The sequence below is a fragment of the Anolis carolinensis genome, chromosome 4 (genome assembly GCF_035594765.1).
Source record: "Anolis carolinensis isolate JA03-04 chromosome 4, rAnoCar3.1.pri, whole genome shotgun sequence".
Classification (NCBI taxonomy): Eukaryota; Metazoa; Chordata; class Lepidosauria; order Squamata; family Dactyloidae; genus Anolis; species Anolis carolinensis.
Window position 1 is genome coordinate 213972815 of NC_085844.1, and position 23247 is coordinate 213996061.

General features: G+C 41.9%; 2 protein-coding genes across 2 annotated transcripts in view; both read right to left on the reverse strand.

The window, feature by feature from the left end:
• LOC100558474 (arf-GAP with SH3 domain, ANK repeat and PH domain-containing protein 2) overlaps window positions 1-5923 on the reverse strand; it is a 48437-nt gene extending 42514 nt beyond the window's left edge. The window contains exons 1-3 of the mRNA XM_008109945.3: window positions 5044-5923; window positions 1356-1428; window positions 372-517 (exon numbers count right to left, since the gene is read on the reverse strand). Coding sequence (XP_008108152.2) covers window positions 372-517; window positions 1356-1428; window positions 5044-5169 — 345 coding nt within the window. The 5' untranslated portion in view covers window positions 5170-5923. The remainder of the gene's footprint in view (window positions 1-371; window positions 518-1355; window positions 1429-5043) is intronic.
• A 10146-nt stretch (window positions 5924-16069) lies between these two features.
• The window catches only part of LOC100558674 (fer-1-like protein 4), a 78590-nt gene continuing 71412 nt past the window's right edge, over window positions 16070-23247 (reverse strand). The window contains exons 43-45 of the mRNA XM_062978751.1: window positions 21437-21726; window positions 19784-19884; window positions 16070-18237 (exon numbers count right to left, since the gene is read on the reverse strand). Of these exons, the coding sequence (XP_062834821.1) occupies window positions 18057-18237; window positions 19784-19884; window positions 21437-21726 (572 nt within the window). The 3' untranslated portion in view covers window positions 16070-18056. The remainder of the gene's footprint in view (window positions 18238-19783; window positions 19885-21436; window positions 21727-23247) is intronic.

Sequence of the window (23247 nt, forward strand, 5' to 3'; positions counted from 1 at the left end):
TTCAAGACATCCTTTTGAGATCACCCTATAAGAGATTACCCTTTCTTGAGGTTTGGAAAGCTTGATCTTTCTAGGACTGGAAGCTTATAAGCAATGCCCCCCTATTTGAGAGTTAGGAAACTTTTCCTTTTATATAAATTGAACAAGATACTATTGACTATGGCACCATCCACAGCATAAAAAAACATATTTTTGGATTATAATTCATACAATTCCCTCAGAGTGCAATTTCCATAATCCCCCGACCCACATCGTCTGGAATAATCTGGCAGCTGTAGTCGTATTAAGTCACTTTCTCAAATTCTGTTCTTATTGGTATATGTCTATTATTAAAGTAACTACAGTAATAGATGAGTGGAAAATGTTCATACCACACTCCTGACAGCTTCTAGCAGCTCCTTTGAAAACAAAGCAAAGGTGACATAAGCTTCAGCCAACTTCTCATCGTTGTTGTTTCGAAAATTTTCTGAATACCTTTCCTGGGCAGAGATATGAGCTTCTAAGTGGCTAATGAGATCTGCAGGGGGAAATTGGGTTATTTGAATATTAATGTACATCTCTTTCCAGAACAAACAAAAATATGCACTCAAATAATATAACAATATAGACTAAACTGGGATGTTAAACCTCCAAACCACATAAAATCAGTTGAGGTATACAATGGTTCAGTTCTAAACAGGTAATTAAAAAGGGGTTTTCTCCAATGCTGGCCTTCAGTTTTAAAGAGGATTGTTTGTTAATAAGGAATTGTAAGTTATTGCTTCCTCAATAGAAACTGAATGACTAGCAAAATTAGTTTTTGGCATATGCAGAGGATATGTGTTTTTAAAAAAGAGAGAGAAAGAAAACGTCCCAGAAAAATTCAAGAGTGAGTGAGTGAGTGAAACCAGAGCTTGGAAATGTTACTTTCAAAGCTACTGTTCCTGGAATCCCTAATGTATGACATTAACTCTTCTAACAGAGGTGTGGGCGGAAAGTCCAGCTAGATCCCTAGATGATTTGCAGCAGATCTATTAAAAATGCTTCTCATCTATTTGACAATTGCACAATGAAAATGCCTTCCTTCTCTTCTTTCCTCAAAAGTGATGAAAGATCAAGGTGGGCAGGAAAGGGTTTCTTTGACAGAAAGAGGTCTATAATCTTCATTCTGTTCTAATATAATAACCAATTCCTGATCTTGTGATTCTTTTCTCTTATGTTTCATGGGAGGCTCTGGTTAATAAATACTGAGGTTTCAGGTTCTTTTAAAACATCTGTACTATAAATTTTAAGATAAAAGAGAAGTTTTTGAGGCCTTCCAGATCTCTCAGCTCATACCACACACCTCTCCTTGTTATAACCCGTTATGCTCTAACCTTGTCCAGTTGTGTGTTCTGCTTTCACTGCTTTCCTCAATTTTTGCAGAACTGTCCGATCCAAATCCAAGGCCTAAAAATACGGGAGGAAAAAGAAAAGTGGTGTTATGCTCTCTTCTTCTCAAATACAGTAAAAGAAAAAAATGTAAAAAATGTCCATAAACAGTTACATTGTATCCTGCGACATGCAAAACAGATTTCAAGTTACATTGTTGACTGACTGCACGGGCAAGAAAAATTGGCTGTTTCCCTATTTTTTGAAAATAAATGATGGTAGGGATGGGGGGCCTAAATATACTAAAGGCACCAGATCCTGTCTGATCTTGGAAGCTAAATAGGGTAGTTACTGGTTAGTATTTGGGTGGGCAACTCTCAACGAATACCAGGTGAGGTGCTGTAGGCGACATTTCAAAGGAAGAAACTGGCAAAACCATCTCTGAATAGTTGCTTAACTAAGGAAATTACTGAAATTATTGAGGTTGCCATAAGTTGGCAGATGACCTGGAGGCACACAAAGCTGTACCCAAGGGGGGGATGTTTAGCGGTTCAACCCGCCCTCCCTGAAATTTTTCAGGTTTAAAAAAAAAACCCGGTTTACTCATGAATTTTAACTGGTTAATCAAATTCCCATGAGTGTCCACTGAAGTTTATAAATGGAAATTGATTTCTCAATTATTTTGCATTATGGAATTGCAAAAAAAAGTTTCAACCCGCCCCCCCCCCCCCATTTTTTTTCTGACTATGGCCTTGTAGCCACATATACAAATCATGGTGGTTTCCAATTCCATGTCTCAGCTTTCTTCCTCCCCCAGATGAACTGACAGCCCCCCGCCATGGCTTATAAGTAATTATCGAAGTAGTAAGAAATCTGATTGCAGATCTCCTGCCCCATGGGACATTTGGCTTTTAGGAAACATCTGCCAAGGAGTTGTTCTCTCTGTTCATTTTTTAGGATTAGGACAGTTTTGAGCAACAGTGGCTTCCTGATGTTGTTGAACTCCAGTTCTCATCAGCTGTGACCAGATGTAGCAAATGGTGAAGTATAATGTAGCTCATGAGGAGGAACTTGATGGTAAAACCTGTTTGACAGTGGAATAAAATGGCTTGGAAGGTAGTAGACTCTCTTTCTTTGGTGGTCATCACTTGGAGTGCTTTAGTTATATATTGCTGCATGCACTCCCTCCAACTATCTCCTCTTAGCAGCGACAGCCCTGATTAGTTTCCTTTCATTCCACTTTTTCAGTTGCTGTTAAAATGTCCCAGTTATTCCCTTTTCCTCATAGTTTTGCCTACTGTTCTCAGCAGACTTCATTGGTGCAAACAGAGTTCCATTGCGCAAAACTAGTTCTTACTCAGCTCAGTAGCAATGAAAGGAGAGGGGTGAAACCTTGTGCTTCTCAGTAGGTTCAGGCAAAAGCAAACTCCTGCAGCCTCTCCTAGCTGGTATGTTTTGCCTCAATAACATTTGCCATCTTGATTCAGATGCTGCTGGATCACAGACATTCCAGTTTTCATCTGTGAAATGTTGAAGAGCCTGTGTATAGCAGGGGTTGACTGGATGGCCTTCTGAATCTCTTCCAACTTTGTGATGCTACCAGTATGACTTGAGTCATAGAATCACAGAACTATTGGCATCTGAAAAGCCAGTGGCTCTCCCACCACATGCTTCATATAAGTTAAAATGGCAATGAGGAGAGAAAGAAAGATACTCTCATAGTATGTCAATTCAAAAAGCAACATTCCATGGAAAATTAACAAAAAGCAGTCTTGGGGCCTCGTGTAGCAACCCAGGGCTGCTGGCAGTCCAAAAAGGTGCCCTTTCTTTGGCCATTAAAAGGGAAGTCTGGAAATATATGGGAGCCGATGGTTGCAAAACCTGTCTTGGAGCAACATACTGTTCCCACCACAGTCTTACAGCACCCATTAGCAAAATGAATCCCCAGAGAGAAGGGCGGTTTCCAGTAAGACCTCTCAGTTTTTCCTCCTTATCTAAACAGGGATGAACAACAGAAAAATGTGAGCAATAAAACAAATGTTGCTGCCTGCAAACACTCAAAAAAAAAAAAAAAAAGAGTAAAACCTAGCAATAGTTTCCATGATATTGCTGTTACCCATTGTTGAGACCTGATCTTCACGTTGCTTAGTGGTGGTATTAAAATCACATGGGTGATTATCTTCACCTACAATGGCTTCACTGCTTTTGCTTCAGCATCATGATTACTTGTCATTCTATATTGTTCTCAAAGTCCGGATATTGCTTTGGGTATTACAGCATTTCACAATGACAGTTTGAATTCATGCAACATTTCCGTTTCCTGATGTGACGATCTGTTATTTTCAGCTTAGAAATTATAAATATTTTTAAAAGGTTTCTTCTTACTAGTTATAATTTTATTTGTATAGTCTCTCCTAAGCAACCTTTCCTATGTTTCTGGGTGTCCTAATTGGTATTGTGCAAAGCTTGAAGAGGCATTCTGGCTGCCAGATAAATCTTCTCAGTGGACACAATGTTTGGAAACTGGAACAAAAAAAAGGTATAGAGTGAATTTTGAAAGAGGAAATGAGAAGGGCAGAAGTAAGGAATATGCTACACCCCAGAGGAAATGAGAACATCCCTTCAGTAGCACTGCAAAGATACTTCCAAGCAAGATATGTATCTTGAAAAAGTGTCCTGCAACAATGCATCTAAAATATTGCTTTTCTTCTCAATAATGCAATGGATACATCACAGAGAGAACAGTGAGTCTCCTGCATCCCAGTCAGTGTCTTTTCAGAAAGAAACCACATTGATTAAATAAGATCTACTCCCAGGATTGTAAACATGCTAACAAAGTCTAAGGGAAAGGGCTTAAAAGACGTACTTAGATTTCCAAGTAACTTAATCACTGCCACATTTCAGGTGTAAGTCTTATATGACCTATCAGTACAATTAGTTTGACCACATGAAAAGGAAGGCGAATCTCCTGTGACTTTAATAATTGTGGGATGAGAGAATTTCAGCAAGTGAAGTTTGCATTGATCAACTCCACCTGACTAACTTTGGTCTTCTACAAAGCTATTCTTAAAGGGACAGGACCTCTACCCTCTTTTTCATGGTGTTGCTCTATTCTTGAACTATGTTCCCGCCAAACTCAGAGAGCAAGACTTTTTCTGAAATCTTATGTCTTTGAGATTAAATCTATCGATCCATCTATTATGGCCAATAACTTACTCATTCAATATTTTGCCAAACATCTTGCTTGTCTCTCAAATGTATTCCCTCATTCACTCTGAAAGGCAATGGATATATACCTAATCTCAAACCTAATCTTAATCTCAAAGACATAGATATATACGAGTCCCTTCGGGGAGATGGGGCGGGGTATAAAAATAAAGTTATTATTATTATTATTATTATTATTATTATTATTATTACTTAATGATCAATACTGCAACTGTTTTAAGTTTGTTCTCCTCGTGCGAATTTTCCAAGGCCTTAATTTCTGTAACTCATATAGATATTATGTAAGCTGCTTTGAGCTTCCTCTTTTGAAGGAAAAACAGGGTACTAATTATTAAATAGCTTTTTAAAAAGAACCTTTACTTCTCAGTTTGTTGCAAGGTGGAACATGGATCAAGTATATGACTCCACTGCAGATTCCCTTCCCAGGATCCCAAATCTTTCTTCAGTTTAAAAGAAATTGCTTACCTCGTCCAGGCTGCAAGCTGTGCTCCTGCATTTGCCCATGTGGCTGGTAAAGGAAGAAGTTGTGGGAGAGCTCAGATCCTCCTGGGTCTGGCAGATAAACTCTTGGACAGAGATTAAATCAGGCATCCTGCCAGCTGAAGTTTAGGTGCAGAAACAAAATGCCAGCCTAGTGAGCAAAGCTGCAGAGTCAGAATGTCAGGCCACAAAAAAGAGGAACAGGAATGGATTGAGAGGAAGCAGCTAAGAGTGGCCAGGGAGGCCTCAAAGAGCTGAAAGGCTGAGCATTAGCTAACCTGGAACTGGCCTTTTCATATCTCTCCCTGAGAAACGCAAAGCCCTCCTCTCTTCCTCCGGCTTTCCTTCCAAAATACGCACTTGTGAATGCTTTCAACTTCATAGAGAATGAGCTACTTCAACACAGTCTGCTTATTGATGGGAATGTATACCTTTAACCCCCAAGTACATGTGTTGTGTGAGTTGTAGAGTATTTCCTGTTCCCAATGTATAGTATCTCAATGTACTGAGCGCGCTGAATAGTTCTGTTTAGGGTTTATTTTATGTCTATTGCATTTCAATGTCTCTATATCTCAGTTTTACTTCATTACATCCTCTGCTTCCTCCCCCATCCCACCCCAAAAGGTGGGATGCCATTCAGACAACCAATGCCGGAGGTGGGTCGGGGTTGGAATTGGCCCATGTGGACATTAGTACTAAATCAGAGTTGTTTCTCACTAACTTAAACAACAGAAACAAGACTTCTCCAGGCAGAATTAATTCAAAATAACCTTGCAGAAAAGATACCCAAGGGCTGGAGCAACTCTCCTATGAAGAAAGATTATTGGTTTAGAAACTCCACTGCTGACATGGAGTATCCATCCCGACAGAACTAATAGAACACTTGAGCACCATATGAATTTCACAGTGCTGTTAAAAAAACAACCAAAACCTATCTTTTACATTATTCTAGTCTATGTTCTTTTATTATTATTTTTGCTATGAATGCCATAACAAATTTCTCCCTGAAGCTCAACATATGCAACATGGTGAAACCTTTCTGCTGTAATCCTACCATGAAATTTCCTATTAGATAGTAGTTGCAGAAAGGAGTACCCTCAAGAAAATATTTAAAGTTACAGTGGCAAAAAAAAAATACTGTTATCTGGTAATTTGTGTTTTTAGCACATGCTGTATTTATAAGCCTCCATCTTGGAAACATCCGGTGTATATGCTTTTCTATGAGTGCCTTATCACATTTTTGTGCACCACCTGACATCTGTCGGGAAGTAGCAGCCTGTAATGAAAGGACCTAGGCATTGACATCTCCGGCCCATCCTCTGTTCGGATATCAGCCAGATGCCAATGACTTAAATCTAGAAACAGCTTCCTAAGATCTACAGAAATGCTCTCAGGAACACCTCAGTAAGTGAGAGTCCAAAAGTGGCAATCTAAAAACCAGAATTTCAATCCATGGCTGATACCAGATGAGAAACTCCCTCCTGGGCACACAGGAGACTGGGTGACTTGGAAGGCGCTGAACAGACTGCAGTCTGGCACCATGAGATGCAGAGTAAATAATAGGAAATGGGGCTACAAAGTGGAGTCCATGACATGCGAGTGTGGAGAAGAGCAAACCACAGACCACCTACTACAATGCAACTTGAGCCCTGAAAAATGCACAATCTTCTCACAGCGACACCAGAGGCACTCCAAGTGGCCAGCTTCTGGTCAAAGGACATTTAGTATAATTTTTTCACTCTGTTTGTGTTTTCAGTTCATTTTATCAATTCACTTCTGATGCGATAAATAAATAAATAAATAAATAAATAAATAAATCAACCACATTTTTAAACTATTCTGGAAGTAAACAACATTATGTTGGACCTGAAGTTTTCAAATACCAAAGTAAATTTTTTTAAAAAGTTTTGATGACCCCCAATTTTGCAAGCCTGTGTTTTGAGTAAACTTTCCTGGATTTTACCTTGCTTAATAGGTAAAGGTAAAGGTTTTCCCCTGACATTAAGTCCAGTTGTGTCTGACTCTGGGGGTTGGTGTGCATCTCCATTTCTAAGCCGAAGAGCCGTCCGTAGACACCTCCAAGATCATGTGGCCGGCATGACTGCATGGAGTGCCGTTACCTTCCTGCCGGAGCGGTACCTGTTGATCTACTCACATTTGCATGTTTTTGAACTGCTAGGTTGGCAGGAGCTGGAGCTAACAGCGGGAGCTCACTCCGCTCCCCGGATTCAAACCGGTGACCTTTTGGTCAGCAAATTCAGCAGCTCAGCGGTTTAATCCACTCCGGCACTAGAGGCTCCACCTTCCTTAATGAGAATTCAAATTGTCCTTTACTGAGGTGTGGAGACCCAAAGTGTTCCACTGATTCTGTCATGGGGAGTTTTAAAAAATCCACATTCTCTGTGGCTGTGAAACCACAGATACTGTGGATCCTGAAACCAGCTTGAGGCCATACTCTGTGGTGTGTATAATCACCATCTAGCTCCCAAATAGGTTTCAGGACTTCAAATGTAATCACTGGCACATTCAAATCACTTTCTTTCCTGCTGGTTTCACAAGTGTAGATGAGATGTGTCCCTTTATTTCAAAATCGTTCCCAAACCCATCATATTAATACTGTAGTGAAGCAATTATGAGGAAAAGAATGCTATTGTCTTCTAGCATATTTTTATATGGGCTTTTATAAAAACAGCAATGGCAATTAGTGGGACTTTAAGCAACATGTTTTTTTTTTACATTTTGCTACTAGGAGGCTCCTGCTTTGGTTGTGAACAGTAGGGGGCCTAATTGACCCCCACCTGAGATCTTGGAGGACTCTCTTAGACCTAAATTGGCTCAGGGTGGGCCCAAAACTCTCTAGAGTGCATTTAAGGACAACAAAACATTTTGAAAAAATTTGCAAAATTTTTGTTTAACTGCTGGTTGGCCCAAGGTGGGCTCCAAGGGCTTGGGTGGGGGCATTTTCAAGCACATGCCAAAAAAAACCCCTGGGTGCCACAAAATATCTCAGAGAAGCTCCAAGCAGCTTTCATGCTGCACTTTACTCCTACCTTCAGTTTATAGAGACTAATTGTACTGGCAGAAAATGTCTGAAATAAAATATATCAAAACTGTCATACAGAATCCATGCCAAATTTGATGGATATGGATAGCTTTATATATATATATATATATATATATATATAGAGAGAGAGAGAGAGAGAGAGAGAATGAGAACACCTAGAAGAAATAATTGATGAGCAATTACAATACACTCTTATAAGAGAACCTACAGTATACTAGTAGTTAGTTATGAAGTTTTAAATACATTGCAAAATATGTTGTTTATTTGTTCAATTGCTTCCGCCTTTTCATGACCTCATGGACCAGCCCACACTAAGGCTCCCTGTCAGCCGTTCTGCCCCCCCCCCCCCCCCAATCTCCTTCAAGGTCGAATCAGTCACTTCAAGGATACCATCCATCCACCTTGCCCTTGGTTGGCCCCTCTTCCTTTTTCCTTCCATTTTCCCAGCATCCAAGCTTTCCTGTCTTCTCATTATGTGATCAAAGTATTTCATCTTTGCCTCTAATATCCTTCCCTCCAGTGAGCAGCTGGGCATTATTTCCTGGACTGGTTGGATCTTCTTGCAGTCCAAGGCACTCTCAGGATTTTCTTCCAACACTACAGTTCTAAAGCGTCTATCTTTCTTTTTCGCTTAGCCTTCCTTATGGTCCAGCTCTCGCATCTATAGGTTACTATGGGGAATACCATTGCTTTAACTATGCAGACCTTCATTGCCAGTGTGATGTCTCTGCTTTTCACTGTTTTATCAAGGTTGGTCATTGCTCTTCTCCCAAGAAGTAAATGTCTTCTGATACATAGGCAATATTTAAACAGAATGTCATTCAGCAGGAGTAGAAACCTGCCATTGCTGTCATACTTTAAGCCTCAGCAATGTCTTCAGCCCTTAGTTTTCTTTGCATCAGGCCTGTTTCTTGTCTCTTGTCTGTTATTTCCTTTCTGCATTTCTTGAAGACAGATGAACAGTGTGAGCATTTGTATAGCTTCTGCAGGCATGCTTGCAGCACAGAATTTGCTACCATATTGGACCATGAGCTTCAAAGGCATGCACTATGTACATTTAATAGAGATTCTATGAGCTTATCTGTAAACTGTTTAAAGTTTCTTCATTTCTGGAATGTAGCAGGGCCCATAGCTTGTAAAATGATACATGGAGATTCATTTTTTCATGTTTTATGCTTTTGCAGAACTCTGTAAGAACTGCTCATTTTAGTGGGGGAAAAACGTCAGGTTTCCCCTGACGTTAAGTCCAGTCGTGACCGACTCTGGGGGTTGGTGCTCATCTCCTTTTCTAAGCCGAAGAGCCGGCGTTGTCCATAGACACCTACAAGGTCCTGTGGCCGGCATGACTGCATGGAGCGCCGTTACCTTCCTGCCGGAGCGGTACCTATTGATCTACTCACATTTGCATGTTTTCGAACTGCTAGGTTGGCAGGAGCTGGGGCTAACAGCAGGTGCTCATTCTGCTCCTGGGATTTGAACCTGGGACCTTTTGGTCTGCAAGTTCAGCAGCTCAGTGCTTTAATGCACTGTGCCACCAGTGGGTACTTGACAAAAAAAATCATACATGTTTGCATTTGATGTGATGTGATTCCTTATTCTATATTTTATTCTGCTTTCTTTAAAGCAGTACTGTAAAAACAAAACAAAAAATAAACCATAGGATTTCTCAAACCAATCCAATAACCAAGGCAACCCTATGGCTCCCTTAACACACACACATTTTTACTATTTTTTCTTTGAACTTCACAAAACTGCATCCGCCAGGACAATGTGAAAGTGGGCATGGATGATTGCAGGAAGATCAGGAAGAGTGTGTAAACATAACTCATTCTTACATATTTACTCCTGCAATCGGATCACATATCAACTGATATGGTCAAGGGTTAGGTTTTCCATTAGCCATTGATTCTTCTCTGCAAATTACTATCTAACCTTCAGCAGCCTTATTAGGGGACCATGGGCCTAGTAAATCCATGATTGTTTTGCAACATATAAGGTAGGGCTAGACCTCCCATTAACCGGATTGAGATCAGAGCCGCAGTGGCCAACACTGGGATGCAACAGTAGCTCTGTGACTGTTCTCAATGAGAGTACAGAGCTGCACATGCCATGTAACCCATCTTTGCTGCCCCGAGGTGTGGTATAGATGTGATTGCATTGCCAGTGATTAAATAAATTTCATAGACAGTCCAACCAGTTTCTGTATATCCTCATTCAGTAAAACATGATGGACCAGCATTGATCCATAGATGTGCCACTCAGCACAGACACTGTCCCTGGCTTTCAGACAACACATCAATATCAGTACTTGCAAAGAACCTTCCACCTGCAGCATGATCATGTTATTTATTTTAAAAGTATACATCAGCATTGCTACTCAGTAAAAAATAAAAATTCAAGTAGGTCTTTTTTTTTTTTAGAAACATCAATAATCAAGTTATGGCAGTATCTTTATTACACAATGGGATAAGGCAGAAGCAGCATTTCAGTTTTGGCGGGGTTCAGTAGAAACACAGACATTAAAATTAAGGGCATGCTGGGCATATTTTTTTCTTGCTAAAATACCACATTTTCCCAATGTTAAAAAGTACAGATAGTGATGATCTGTTGCTTCAATTATATTGAGGCTTCACACGCAGTGCTTGGATAATCTCTGCTATGCCAAGAGTGGCGTAGATTTATCTGTTACGCCTTCCAATTTACAAACAATTTTTCAAATGAATTAGTATTTGATTGAATGAAAATGCCCAACATGTACTTCTGATTTGCATCCAAATCAATTCAAGGTGGTGGTGTTGACCTACACAGCCTTGTGTCACGCTCACTTCAAACGACCACCATGAACGCAGATCAAAGACAGCTGCTATCAGAACCAATCTTTATTGAAGAACACACGACTTGGAAAAGTCGAGAATGACATAATGTTTACATACAAGCAATTTTATCACCTTGGTTGCAACGTAACATCATACGTAAATATCATCACCAAACCCCACCCCCTGTATCACATTTCTACTATTCCCACACAAACTACTCATTATAATTGTTATGATTTTCACCCCCGAGTTCCCATGCTCTGCTGCCAGGTGTTTTCATGAGACATTCAGGAGTGTTGATGTTATGGCTCCAATTCCAGGGCTTGCAAATTCAGCCATGGGAATTGGTCCCATGACATGGCGCCCCCCTTTTCTCCGTCCGTTGATGTTTTGTGTGCTTAACCACACTAAGTCCCCTTTCTCCAATTTATCGCCTTCCACCCTTTTTCTGTCTGCGAATGTTTTATACTTTTTGTGTGCTTCTTTTAAGGATGCAGTCACCTGACTCCAACATTCTAGCATTTGGGTTTTCCATTTCCCTGCCCCTGTTTCTTCATTCTCTGCCCACCTTGGCAATTGGGGCAGAGGCTGAATCTCATACCCGTAAACTACTTCAAAGGGGGTTTTATTTGTTGCGGAATGTATGGTAGAATTAAAAGCTAGTTCAGCGAAAGCTAGCCACTTAGACCAATCATTTTGCCTCATATTAGAGTGCATGCGAAGGAACTGCCCAAGCGTCTGTTGAGTACGTTCTACCGCCCCGTTTGTCATGGGGTGAAAAGCAGAACTTAGGCTCCTTTCTGCTCCTAGCATTTCCAAGAATTTTTCCCAGAATTTTGCTGTGAATTGAACACCCCTATCACTGACCACTCTACTGGGACATCCATGAAGTTTGTAAATGTGGTTTATGTATAATTCAGCCAGTTTCTCTGCCGATGGTAGTTTAGTCAGTGCTATAAAGTGGGCCTGTTTAGAAAACAGGTCTAATACTGTCCATATGTAGCGATGTCCCCGCTAACAGGCAGTTCTCCCACAAAGTCCATGGCTACACATTCCCAAGGCCTGGTAGGTTCTGCTACCGTTTGTAATAGTCCCATTGGCTTCCCTCCTCTCGATTTATTTCTGGCACAATCATCACATTGGATAACATAATTTTTTATGTCCTTTCTCATCCCTGGCCACCAACAGTGTTTTGCTATCGCCTTCGTCGTTTTTGTAATCCCCATATGACCAGCGCTCTGGTTATTATGAAAACGATGCAAAATCTTAATCCTCAATATCGCTGGGATGTACAGTTTCTTTTTCACAAACCAAAATCCCCCCTTCTGCTCCCCTTTTTCCGCGTTGGATAAGATCCACTGATCTCCTTCATATGACTGCCTCAGTTCTTTTTCCCAACTATCTTCTTCGTCAAATTTGATAGTAGCAGTGCTCTCCCTTTGAGCCTGCGCTCTTGTACTGACAGCTAAACCCCATTGTCTTTCGGAAAATAACGTTCCCTCTTTTGCTGTGGTTATGTCCTCATGCTGAGGCATGCGTGAAAGAGCATCTGCCAAAACATTCTGTTTCCCTTGGAAAAACTTTAATTGGAAATCGAACCTGCTAAAGTATTGTGCCCATCTAATTTGTTTGGGGGATAATTTTCGAGGAGATTTTAAGTACTGGAGGTTCTTATGATCAGACCAAATTTCAAATGGGATTCCACTTCCTTCGAGGAAGTGTCGCCAGCATTCCAAGGCCTTTAATATAGCTAATGCTTCCTTTTCCCATATGGGCCAACATTTCTCAATTTCACTGAACTTCCGAGACAAATATCCGCAAGGTTTTAGGTTCCCATTTTGATCTTTTTGCAATAGTACTGCTCCGTATGCACAATCCGAAGCATCACAATGTATTATGAAAGGGCTTTGAATGTCGGGGTGCTTTAGAACAGGTTCTTCTGTAAAGCGTTCTTTTAGGGTTTCAAATGCCTTTTGGCATTCTGGCGTCCAGCTCAACTTGGCGCCAGGGGCTTTCACTTTCGCCGTCTCCCCTTTCCCCTTTGTTTTCAAAAGTTCTGTGAGGGGTGCGGTTATTTGTGCAAAGCCTTTTATGAATGATCTATAGAAATTTGCAAATCCTAGGAACGATTGCAATTGTCTCCTGGTTTGAGGCACTCCCCATTCTCTTACGTCCGACACTTTGGATGGGTCCATAGCTAACCCCTCCGGAGATATTCGATATCCCAAGAAGTCAATTTGCGTTTTGTTAAATTCACATTTGGAGAGTTTCGCATACAGTTTTGCTTCCCTCAGTTTTTGCAAAACTTCCCGGACTAGTTCAATGTGTTGCTCTCTGTCCTCGCTTACGATAAGGATATCATCCAAAAATATGAATACTCCTCGATATAATAGTGGATGTAAGATTTCATTTATAAGCTGCATAAAGCAAGCGCTGCCGTTTTTTAAACCAAACGGCAAAATTTGATATTCAAAATGTCTGAATGCGCAGGAAAATGCAGTTTTCCAAGTATCCTCGGGTTTGATTCTTAATTTATGATAAGCTTCAATTAAATCAAGTTTGGTAAACATGCTCCCTTTCTTTAACACGGTAATCAGATCCTTTACTAAGGGCATAGGGTATTTATTATCCTTAGTAATTGCATTTAAATTTCGATAGTCAATGCACAGTCTTAAAGAGTTGTCTTTCTTTCTCCTAAATAACACTGGGGCTCCCAAAGGGGAGCTGGACGGCTTAATGAAGCCTCGCGCCAGATTCTTATCAATGTATTTCCTCAATTCCTCCTTCTCCTGAACAGACATGGGATACACTTTTGGTTTTGGTAAGTTTGCTCCTGGGGTTATTTCGATTTCTACTTCTATATTCCTTTTGGGAGGTAATTTACTTGCCTCTTTCTGATTGAACACATCCACAAAGTCCCTGTATTCAGGGGGCAATAGTTCTTGGTCTATTTCCTCCGCTTCATCTCCCTCGCCCTCTTCTTCTGCTATTTTGCTTATCTCCCATTGCGTTTGTTGCTCTTTAAATGCCAGGCTCTTTCCCCTCCAATCCACTTCGGGGTTTGCCTGTTCTAGCCATGGAATCCCTAGTATGATATTGTATGTGGCAATAGGGGCTATCACAAAGGATATTCTTCCTTCCCATTTGCCTATTTTACATGGGATCTCCTGTATTTCTTTCGTGGATACTTCCCCAGCAGCAACTGATCCATCTAGCTGCGAAAATGCAATTGGGGCGTCAAGCAGCGTTTGCTGGCATTTTAGCGCCCCTGCTAATTCCGGAGTTATAATGTTCCTAGAGCAACCACAATCCACGAATGCTCTACAGGTGGCCCGATTCTCTAACCCCGACAAGTAGATCGGCACTACCAGCATGCATTTGTCTTGACTCACCAGCCTCTCCGGAGGTTCTGGGGCTCGCACCTCCTCCTCCGCTCGTCTCCCGGCTGCTGGCGTGGGCTTTGAGGCTTTGGGCGGTTCTCCCTTTCGGGCCCAACATTCTGCCGCCCGATGGCCCGTCTTCCCACATACAAAGCATCCCGGCTTAGGTCTGTTGTCGTCTCCTTTGAAGGGGATCCCCGGCCTCCCTCCGGGTCTCTCCTGCTTCCTCGTTTCTCCCCGACCCCTCGCCACCGGTCTCTGCTGGCCGCCGCCGCCGCTGCTCCGGAAGCGCTTTACTTGGGACAGGGTGGATTCGACGCGCCCTGCCAGTTGAATCCAACCCTGTAGTGTCTCTGGGTCATCTCTGTGCGCCGCCCAACTAAATACCTCGGGGCGCAGTCCCTCTTTGAATATCTCCACTTTGGTCACTTCGGACCACTCTGGTACCCTTTCCGCGAGATGGAGGAATTCTTCTGCGTACTCGGGTACCGTCTTGTCCCTCTGCTTTATTCCTTTTAGTTGGTCACGAGCCCTCAATTGCTCCAGCGGGTCTCTAAATCGGTTTTCCAGTGCGGCGAGGAATTGGGGCACTGACCTCAAGCACGGGTCGCGTCTGGCATGTAGTTGTGCATACCAGCTGGCCACTCCCCTCTTTAGAGTATTACCAATGGCCCGAACCATGCTTCCTTCGGAGGGGAATGTGTGTGCATTGTCCTCCATGTATCCTCTGATGCCAATGAGGAAAAAGTTCAGTTCGGATGATTCCCCTCCGTATTCCAGTTTGAGCTCCTCTCTCCTAGGCATCCATTCTGCAGCCCGCTGCCTTTGCATGGGTGGTCTGGGGAGGGGTTGCATCAGGTTCCCCTGAGCTGGCCCTTTGATCACTCCGCGTCCCAGCCCGGCGGTCGTTCCCCGCGGCCCTCGGAATTCCGCTGCTGCTGTCGGCCCTTCCACCCATCTGAACGCAGGTCCTGCTGTAGCCCCCGCACTTCGCACTCCTTCGCCGTACGGTGCATCCTCCCCGTCTCCATGGATCTCCGGCTCCTCCTCGCTTTCCTGCACCAACCCGCTGGACCCGATCCCTGGTCCCAGCGGTCTTTCAACCCCGACACCCATTCGGGGGGTTGGGAGCACTGTTGGAGTTGGCGGTCTCAGAGTCTCCAAGGCTCGCTGGCGATCCTCCTCGCGCGCCATCCTTTCTCGGAACTCCAGCTCCTGCCAATACTCCTCATCTCCACCGCCGCCTGTTGCCGTTGGGCTCTGCGTCGATGCGCGCTGGCCCCTCTGGCTCCAAGCCTTGTCCTTACTCGGCTCTCTTTCGGCACCGTGTCGAGTGGGCTCCCTCTGGAGATTCTCCTCCAACAGCGGCACCAATCTTCCCATGGTTTCCGACAGCCTGGACAGGTTGGTCTCCAAGATAGACAACCGTAGGGCCACGGTCTCCGGCATGCTCCCTCCAGACCCCCAACTGGTCTCTGCAGCTGCTGAGACACCTCTTCCTCCTCTGGGGATCCTCTGGGTAATTCCGTTCGGTCTGGGGTATCCGGTAGAGGAAGCGATGGCTTGTAGCGTTTCCTCTCCCAGCGGCCGAGCCTCTGGCAAGGGCCCCTCTGCTCCTTTCGGGCTTTGATCGCCCCCTCCACTCATTTTCACTTCACTGCGACTCCGCAGGAGGGTGAGAATGGGATTCTCGACTTAAATGTCACGCTCACTTCAAACGACCAGCATGAACGCAGATCAAAGACAGCTGCTATCAGAACCAATCTTTATTGAAGAACACACGACTTGGAAAAGTCGAGAATGACATAATGTTTACATACAAGCAATTTTATCACCTTGGTTGCAACGTAACATCATACGTAAATATCATCACCAAACCCCACCCCCTGTATCACATTTCTACTATTCCCACACAAACTACTCATTATAATTGTTATGATTTTCACCCCCGAGTTCCCATGCTCTGCTGCCAGGTGTTTTCATGAGACATTCAGGAGTGTTGATGTTATGGCTCCAATTCCAGGGCTTGCAAATTCAGCCATGGGAATTGGTCCCATGACAGCCTTGTATGACTTGTGGTCAAGTTATCAGAAAGACCACCTCCTCCCATATGAGTGTGCCAGAAATTAAAGATCATCAGAGGAGACCCTGTTGCATGTCCCAACAACTTGTGAAGATAGGCTGATGGGTATACGTAACAAGCGTTTCTCTTTAGCAGCTCTCCAGCTGTGGAACTCCAGGCCCAAGAAAGTTAGACTGGCCCCATTTCTTTTAAGCTACTTAGAGGGAAGCCAAAATGGTGCCGTTATCCATAGCATTCAGTTAGTCACATTATTTACATTGTTTTAAAATGAGACTCTAAGATTGCTTTTAGGGGTTTTTAAAGAGCATTTTACTGTGCTTTAAAATGTTTTATCTTTATAGTAATTGAATTCCTTTTTATTTGTTCATTGCCTTGGGAGCCCTTGTGGGCTGGGAGGTGATGCGAAGAGAGTCTCAATAAATAAATAAATAAACGTAGAATTGCTATTCTAGTAATCTACTCATTCTATTCCATCAGAGGCTGTTTCACCGCTCTTACAATGAATAGCATGCATATTGCTTACCATGATCTTAAGTATAGCAATACAGAGATAATGGGGTTGTGGTTACATTGCTTAGTTGTGCAAGATCAAAATATGAAGTTCACAAAGCTTGTAGCCCACTAAGCTTAATTGCTTGCCAGATGATTGATTCCTTCCCTATTTTTTCAGAGCCAAGTAGGAAGAAAAATATCTTAAAAGGCACTACATTTGGCTGATGGACTATGTTCAGCTTGTTGGACTTGAGGTAGGGTATTTGTTAGGTTTAAGCCTTTACATAATGTATAGACTTGCACTAAACTCACAGTCTACCTCTATATATGTGGAATAGAAAGCATGCAAACTATTAAAATATTATGTTCCTTCGCATTGTTTACCAAATTCTAAGGTCTTATATTGTTTCACATTTTTAAAACCAGCCCAACTGCTCAAATACTGGTTTCTCATGTGCTATCATATTACACACAGAGCAAAATCATAGTAACCACATCCTCTGTAGATCTTGTTTTAACTGTGTATCCGAACAGCCGCTTATCACCATTCTACTGCATAATGTTAAAACCTAGCCAGTTTTGGGCATGTGAAATCTATTTATGAATATCCATCCCCCCAGTCCCTTGATTCATAATTTACAGACAATAATATTGAAAATCCCCTTCAGTATAGTACAGTGGTTTTCAACCTAGGGTCCCCAGATGTTTTTGGTCTACAACTCCCAGAAATCCCAGCCAGTTTACCAGCTGTTAGGATTTGTTAGGGAGTTGAAGGTCAAAAACTTCTGGGGACCCCAGGTTGAGAACCACTGGTATAGCAGGATTCTGTTGCTTCTATATCCATTGATATTGAGGTTTTACATACAATGTTAACCATAAGAATCCGCGTAAGGTCAGCTCCTTATGATTGGTGAGACAGTCTTCAAGGCAAATCAGAAGTCTGACATTTTTCAAAAAATTATAAGGTTTTCCTAAAGTTATTGCCATCACATCACAGATGTGAACAGCTGCAATCTGACAGGTGCTTGTTCAAAGTGCTCCAGGCACAATCAACCTGCTCCCCGAGTTCCTTAATGTCTTTGGCACAGAAGTCGCTGTTATCATCTTTTGCCAAGTCCCAGCTTGAAGAATAGAGAAGAGCAACTGGGAAAGGGACTGCAAGTTTAGCCATTTATTATCTTCTCACTGATGTATCCGGGCATTGTGTAGAGAATGAGAACCAAGAATATGGTCACGATTGCAATGATCAGCAACGCAATGATGTACTTCTTGTACCGTTTCCAGATGAAAAAGATGAATGTTTTCATGGGGTTCACAAACCAGTTGAAGGACGTTTTGGGGCGGCTGAAGAAAGGAGAAGGGAAGAGAGAACTCAGTGAAGATTCGGACAAGGCAGCAAATGCAAAGCAGCATTTTTTAAACCACCCACAAACTGAAAACTGACAAATATCAAACCCCTACAATCAATATAAGGCCACCAACATCCTCTTGTGGTTGTTTCTCAACAACTGCCATTCAAACACAGGCTGACTGATCCTAGAGCAGGCATGAGCAAACCTGGGTCCTCCAGATGTTTTGGACTTCAACTCCCACCATTCCTAACAGCCTCAGGCTCCGGTTAAGCGGCTGAGGGGTAAAAGGAAGGAGCCTGAGGCTGTTAGGAATGGTGGGAGTTGAAGTCCAAAACATCTGGCGGACCCAAGTTTGCCCATACCTGTCCTAGAAGTATTGCATTAATAGGAATTCGAAGAAGGCTTGCCAAATAACTTGTTCTCAGTGAGAAAGGCATGGTAATATGTACACACCCGATACTCCCAATTTAAGGTAATTGTAGTTTGGTTACAAACTTTACACTGTCTATGAAGCACACAGAAAAATTGCACTCCCATCAAATTATCTTAATACTGTCAGAAAATATCTCACTGTCCCTCAGCATGGAAAAAATTGGCAGCTTCTTATCCTAAAAAGAGGGAAAGAACATAACTTTACATAACTGTCTTCAACTCAAAGGACAGGAAGTCACTATAACGGGATGAGCAGGAAAAGGGAATGGCATAGCCAGAACAATTATTGTATAGATGTTAGGAAATATTGCTCAAAATATTTGTGTGTGTGTTTATATAAAGAGAGATTGTTGTTTCTCCATTTGATAAATATGTAAATGTAAAACAAAAAAATATTAAGTGGAGAATTAGACAAGCAAGGGTTTTTGTCCCTACTAGCCATGATTGTCCTTCAGTGAGGTTGCTGTGAGTTTTCCAGGCTATATGGCCATGTTCCAGAAGCATCCTCTCCTGACGTTTCGCTCACATCTATGGCAGGCATCCTCAGAGGTTGTGTGGTCATTTGGAAATTAGGCAAGACCTCACGACCTCTGAGGATGCCTGCTGTAGATGTGGGCAAAGCGTCAGGAGATAATGCTTCTGGACCATGGTCATACAGCCCAGAAAAGTCACAGCAACGCAGTGATTCCAGTCATGAAAGCCTTCAACAACACATTATCCTTCATGAATTTGTCTAATATAATATTCTATGTTTCTGTGCAAACATAAGCAAAAGTTCCTTTGCACTAATTTGTGTTGCCAATTAAAAGAGTGTGTTCCAATTAACAACACTACTGGCTAACCATTTAAAATACCCCTAAATATGCTTATTTATTTATTCATTATTTATTTCAATTCTTTATACCCCGCCCTTCTCACCCGAGGGGACTCAGGGCGGCTTACAAGTGGCAATTGATGCCGTTACACTGATATACAATGAACTAAAATGTTAAAACAGTTAAAACAGTAATAAAATGCAATATACAAAGTTTAAAACAATGCGAAGTGCTTATGCCATTCATCCACCAGACTTTATACAAGAGCTGTATACCCCTAAATATGCTTACTTAGGTTTCTCCAAGGGTTCTGGCTCTTTTCGCCCCAGACCAACTGGGGCCTTCTCAGCCTCCTCCAAGGTTAGTAGCTGGAATTCAGCTTCCACTTTTCCCTGAAAAGAAATACATTGTGGTCAAATGGCAGCTATCAAAAGAGAACTCCAGTTTCCCCTGTGCAAGAGAACTGACCTTTGACAAGCCAAAATCATTCTCCTTTATAATATGTTCTAAGGAAAGAACACGTCATAGAATCATAGAATGAGTTGGAAGAGACCTCACGGGCCATCCAGTCCAACCTCCTGCCAAGAAGCAGGAAAATCACATTCAAAGCACCCCTGACAAATGGCCATCCTGCCTCTGCTTAAAAGCCTCCAAAGGAGGAGCCTCCACTACACTCTGGGGCAGAGAGTTCCACTGTTGAACAGCTCTCACAATAATAAATAATAATAATAATAAAACTTTATTTATACCCCGCCACCATCTCCCCTATGGGGACTCGGGGCGGCTTACATGGGGCCATGCCCAGACACCATACAATATAACAAAATAAACAGCAAATCATAACACAATATAACAGTGCAAAATCATCGAATATATATTACAACCCAATGAGGAAGTTCTTCCTGATGTTCAGGTGAAATCTCCTTTCCTGTAGTTTAAAGCCATTGTTCCATGTCCTAGTCTGCAGGGCAGCAGAAAACAAGCTTGCTCCCTCCTCCCTATGACTTCCCTTCACGTATTTGTACATGGCTATCATGTCTCCTCTCAGCCTTCTCTTCTGCAGGCTAAACAAGTGAAAGCAAACTAGCTCTAAAGTAAGGAGGACAACTCAGCAGTGGCCAATATTTACCATACAGTACATCCAATTCTGGATACACCTCTGTATATGATGGATGGGCAATACCAAACACAGTGGAGGTAATATTTCTTTCTGTATCTGCCTGATTGGCCTCAGCAGTGAGTTTCAGCACACATAGAGTGATGAAATGTCACTTCCAGTTGCCATTTCAGCCAATTTTTTCTACCTTTTTTTTTGGGTCTGTTTTGGGAAGGTGGGAGAGTCTAGAAAAGTTAAAAAAAACCCACCACAAAACAATCTGCATACACAGTGTTCCCTCACTTATCGCAGGGGTTACGTTCCAGGACCACCCGCAATAGGTGAAAATCCATGAAGTAGGGACACTATATTTATTTTAATATTTATACATTATTTTAGTAGTTATACACTATTTTAAGTCTTTATCAACCAATTGTGTGTTGATAAATCGCCTCCTTCTCTTCCCGATGCCGCTTGAGCTCCTTTTTACTCCCTTCAGCTTCTCCTTCCTCCCTTCCTTAGGCTGTAAATTGTATTTTTTATGATTTATAATATTCTTTTAGAGTTTATTTAAAAACCGCGAAACAGCGAATCCGTGAAAAGTGAATTGTGAAGTAGTGAGGAAACACACACAAACAAACACACACACACACACACACACACACACACATACACACACACATATATATATATATATATATATATATATATATATATATATATATGGAGCTTTGAAGAGCGTCAGGGGGTGTTTCAAGGGCCGCATGTGAACCTTGCACTTTGCTCCCTTCTGCCATTCATTTACCCAGAGTTTTCCAGTTGTTCATTATAGCTGCATGTTTTCCTACCGTGAGGATGAAGATGTTTCCACTAGGATCAGAAAACTCAACATCTTCTGGCTTTACTGAGCTCCTCCACTTCTTCTTTTTCTTCTTCTTTTTCTTCTGTTTAGCCTCCCTCTCTTCCCTTTCAATGTCTTCCTGACTTTTCAGCTTGATGAAGGGCCACCAGCCTCTCATCCGTTTGTTTTGGAAAATGGAAAAGCAGGGCATGGCTTTTTCCTTGGCCATCTTGATGGTGCACTGCTCTGAACTTTTGGCAGCTCTCACCATATCATTCAGTTTTAACTCAATGGCACCTTGAAATGCAGCAAAGAAGAGAGGACCTCAGACATAGAGAACTGCAGCTAATATTAGGATAGTGTTCTGCAGGGTTTTTCACAGTTAACAGGACTGTCCTGTTTTACATTTAATCCCTCACTTTATTAAACAATTTCTGGGCACATTTTTGTAGCTGGCATAATTTTATTTGTATATCTCTTTAAGCACTCATTAAGGGGAAAGACAATCAAATACTCTGAATAAATATATATGAACCCTTCATCTCAGGCTGACTGTAGTACTGATATGAGAACATGAGCTGTCTTGGACCAGAAAGTCATCTAATTCAACTGATCTCTGATTAAGACAGGAGCAGTGGAATTAGATGAAAAGAAACAATTTCTCAGGGGGAAATTTACAACAGTCATGGGCAATAAACAGGAATTATTATCCTAAGCTAAAGTAGTGACACAAGGTCAAAAGGCAGAATACTGTAGATTCAGCATGCAACCTTTTAAAACTTTGTAGTGTTTTGGGCCATGCGGTTACACGACAATATTGTATCTTAATTGGTTAGAAGCACTTCTCAAATCCAAAAGTGCTGGTGTAAAAATTATGTCCTCCTTGTTGCTTGTATGTTTCCATTATGCAAGGAGATACAGTATGTAAAACTTTGTACCAGAGAGCTTTAGTGCCTGACCAAACTATAAATCCCAGGATTACATAGAACAAAAATGTGGCATTTAAAATGGTATCAAAGTATCATAACTCAAATGTAAAAAATACTCAACATTGGACTGAAGGTTTGTACACTGACATATTTCTGTAACCACTAGATGGTGCAGCACATCAATGTTCTTTCGGTACAGTCCTTGAAATAATCCTTTGAGATGTGTTTAAACTTTTCCCCCTCCCCTTTTCACTATCTTTAATAGCAATAGAGAACCTTTGGGCACAGGTGGACTAGATAGCAGCATATATTTAATTGTAATACAATATCATGTAAACTGATGAGAACATTTGGGAATCTGCATACCCTGAAGGTAAACCAGGTCAGTCCTGCTTAGTACTTGGATAGGCAACTGCCAACTAGTATAGGCCAAATGCTATAGGCTATATTTCAGAGGAAGGGACTAGCAAAACTACCTCTGATTATTCCTTGGCTAAGAAAACACAGTGAAATCCACAAGGTCATCATAGGTCAACATGCAACTTGAAGGAACACACAAGCTAAGAAGCAACAGTGGGAAAAGAAACATCTTTTTTACTATGTCTGTCAGCCTCTATACTTCAAACTTGTGACTTTAGCACAGCTTGCAAAAATTGCTTTATGGATTACATCTCCAAGAACACCATACTAGTAGTGGGATTCTGGGAGTTATAGTACCCAAAGGTAAAGACAACCAACTCTAAAAGTGAGAAAAATAGGGAGGCTTTTGGAAAATCTATGTAGACAGCCTTTCACTTTTCTTTTTTTCATTTTGTATGTTACTTGTGATGTCTATCTTGAAAGGACACATGAGACATAACATTGTTTTTGAGATTACCTACATGCTTTC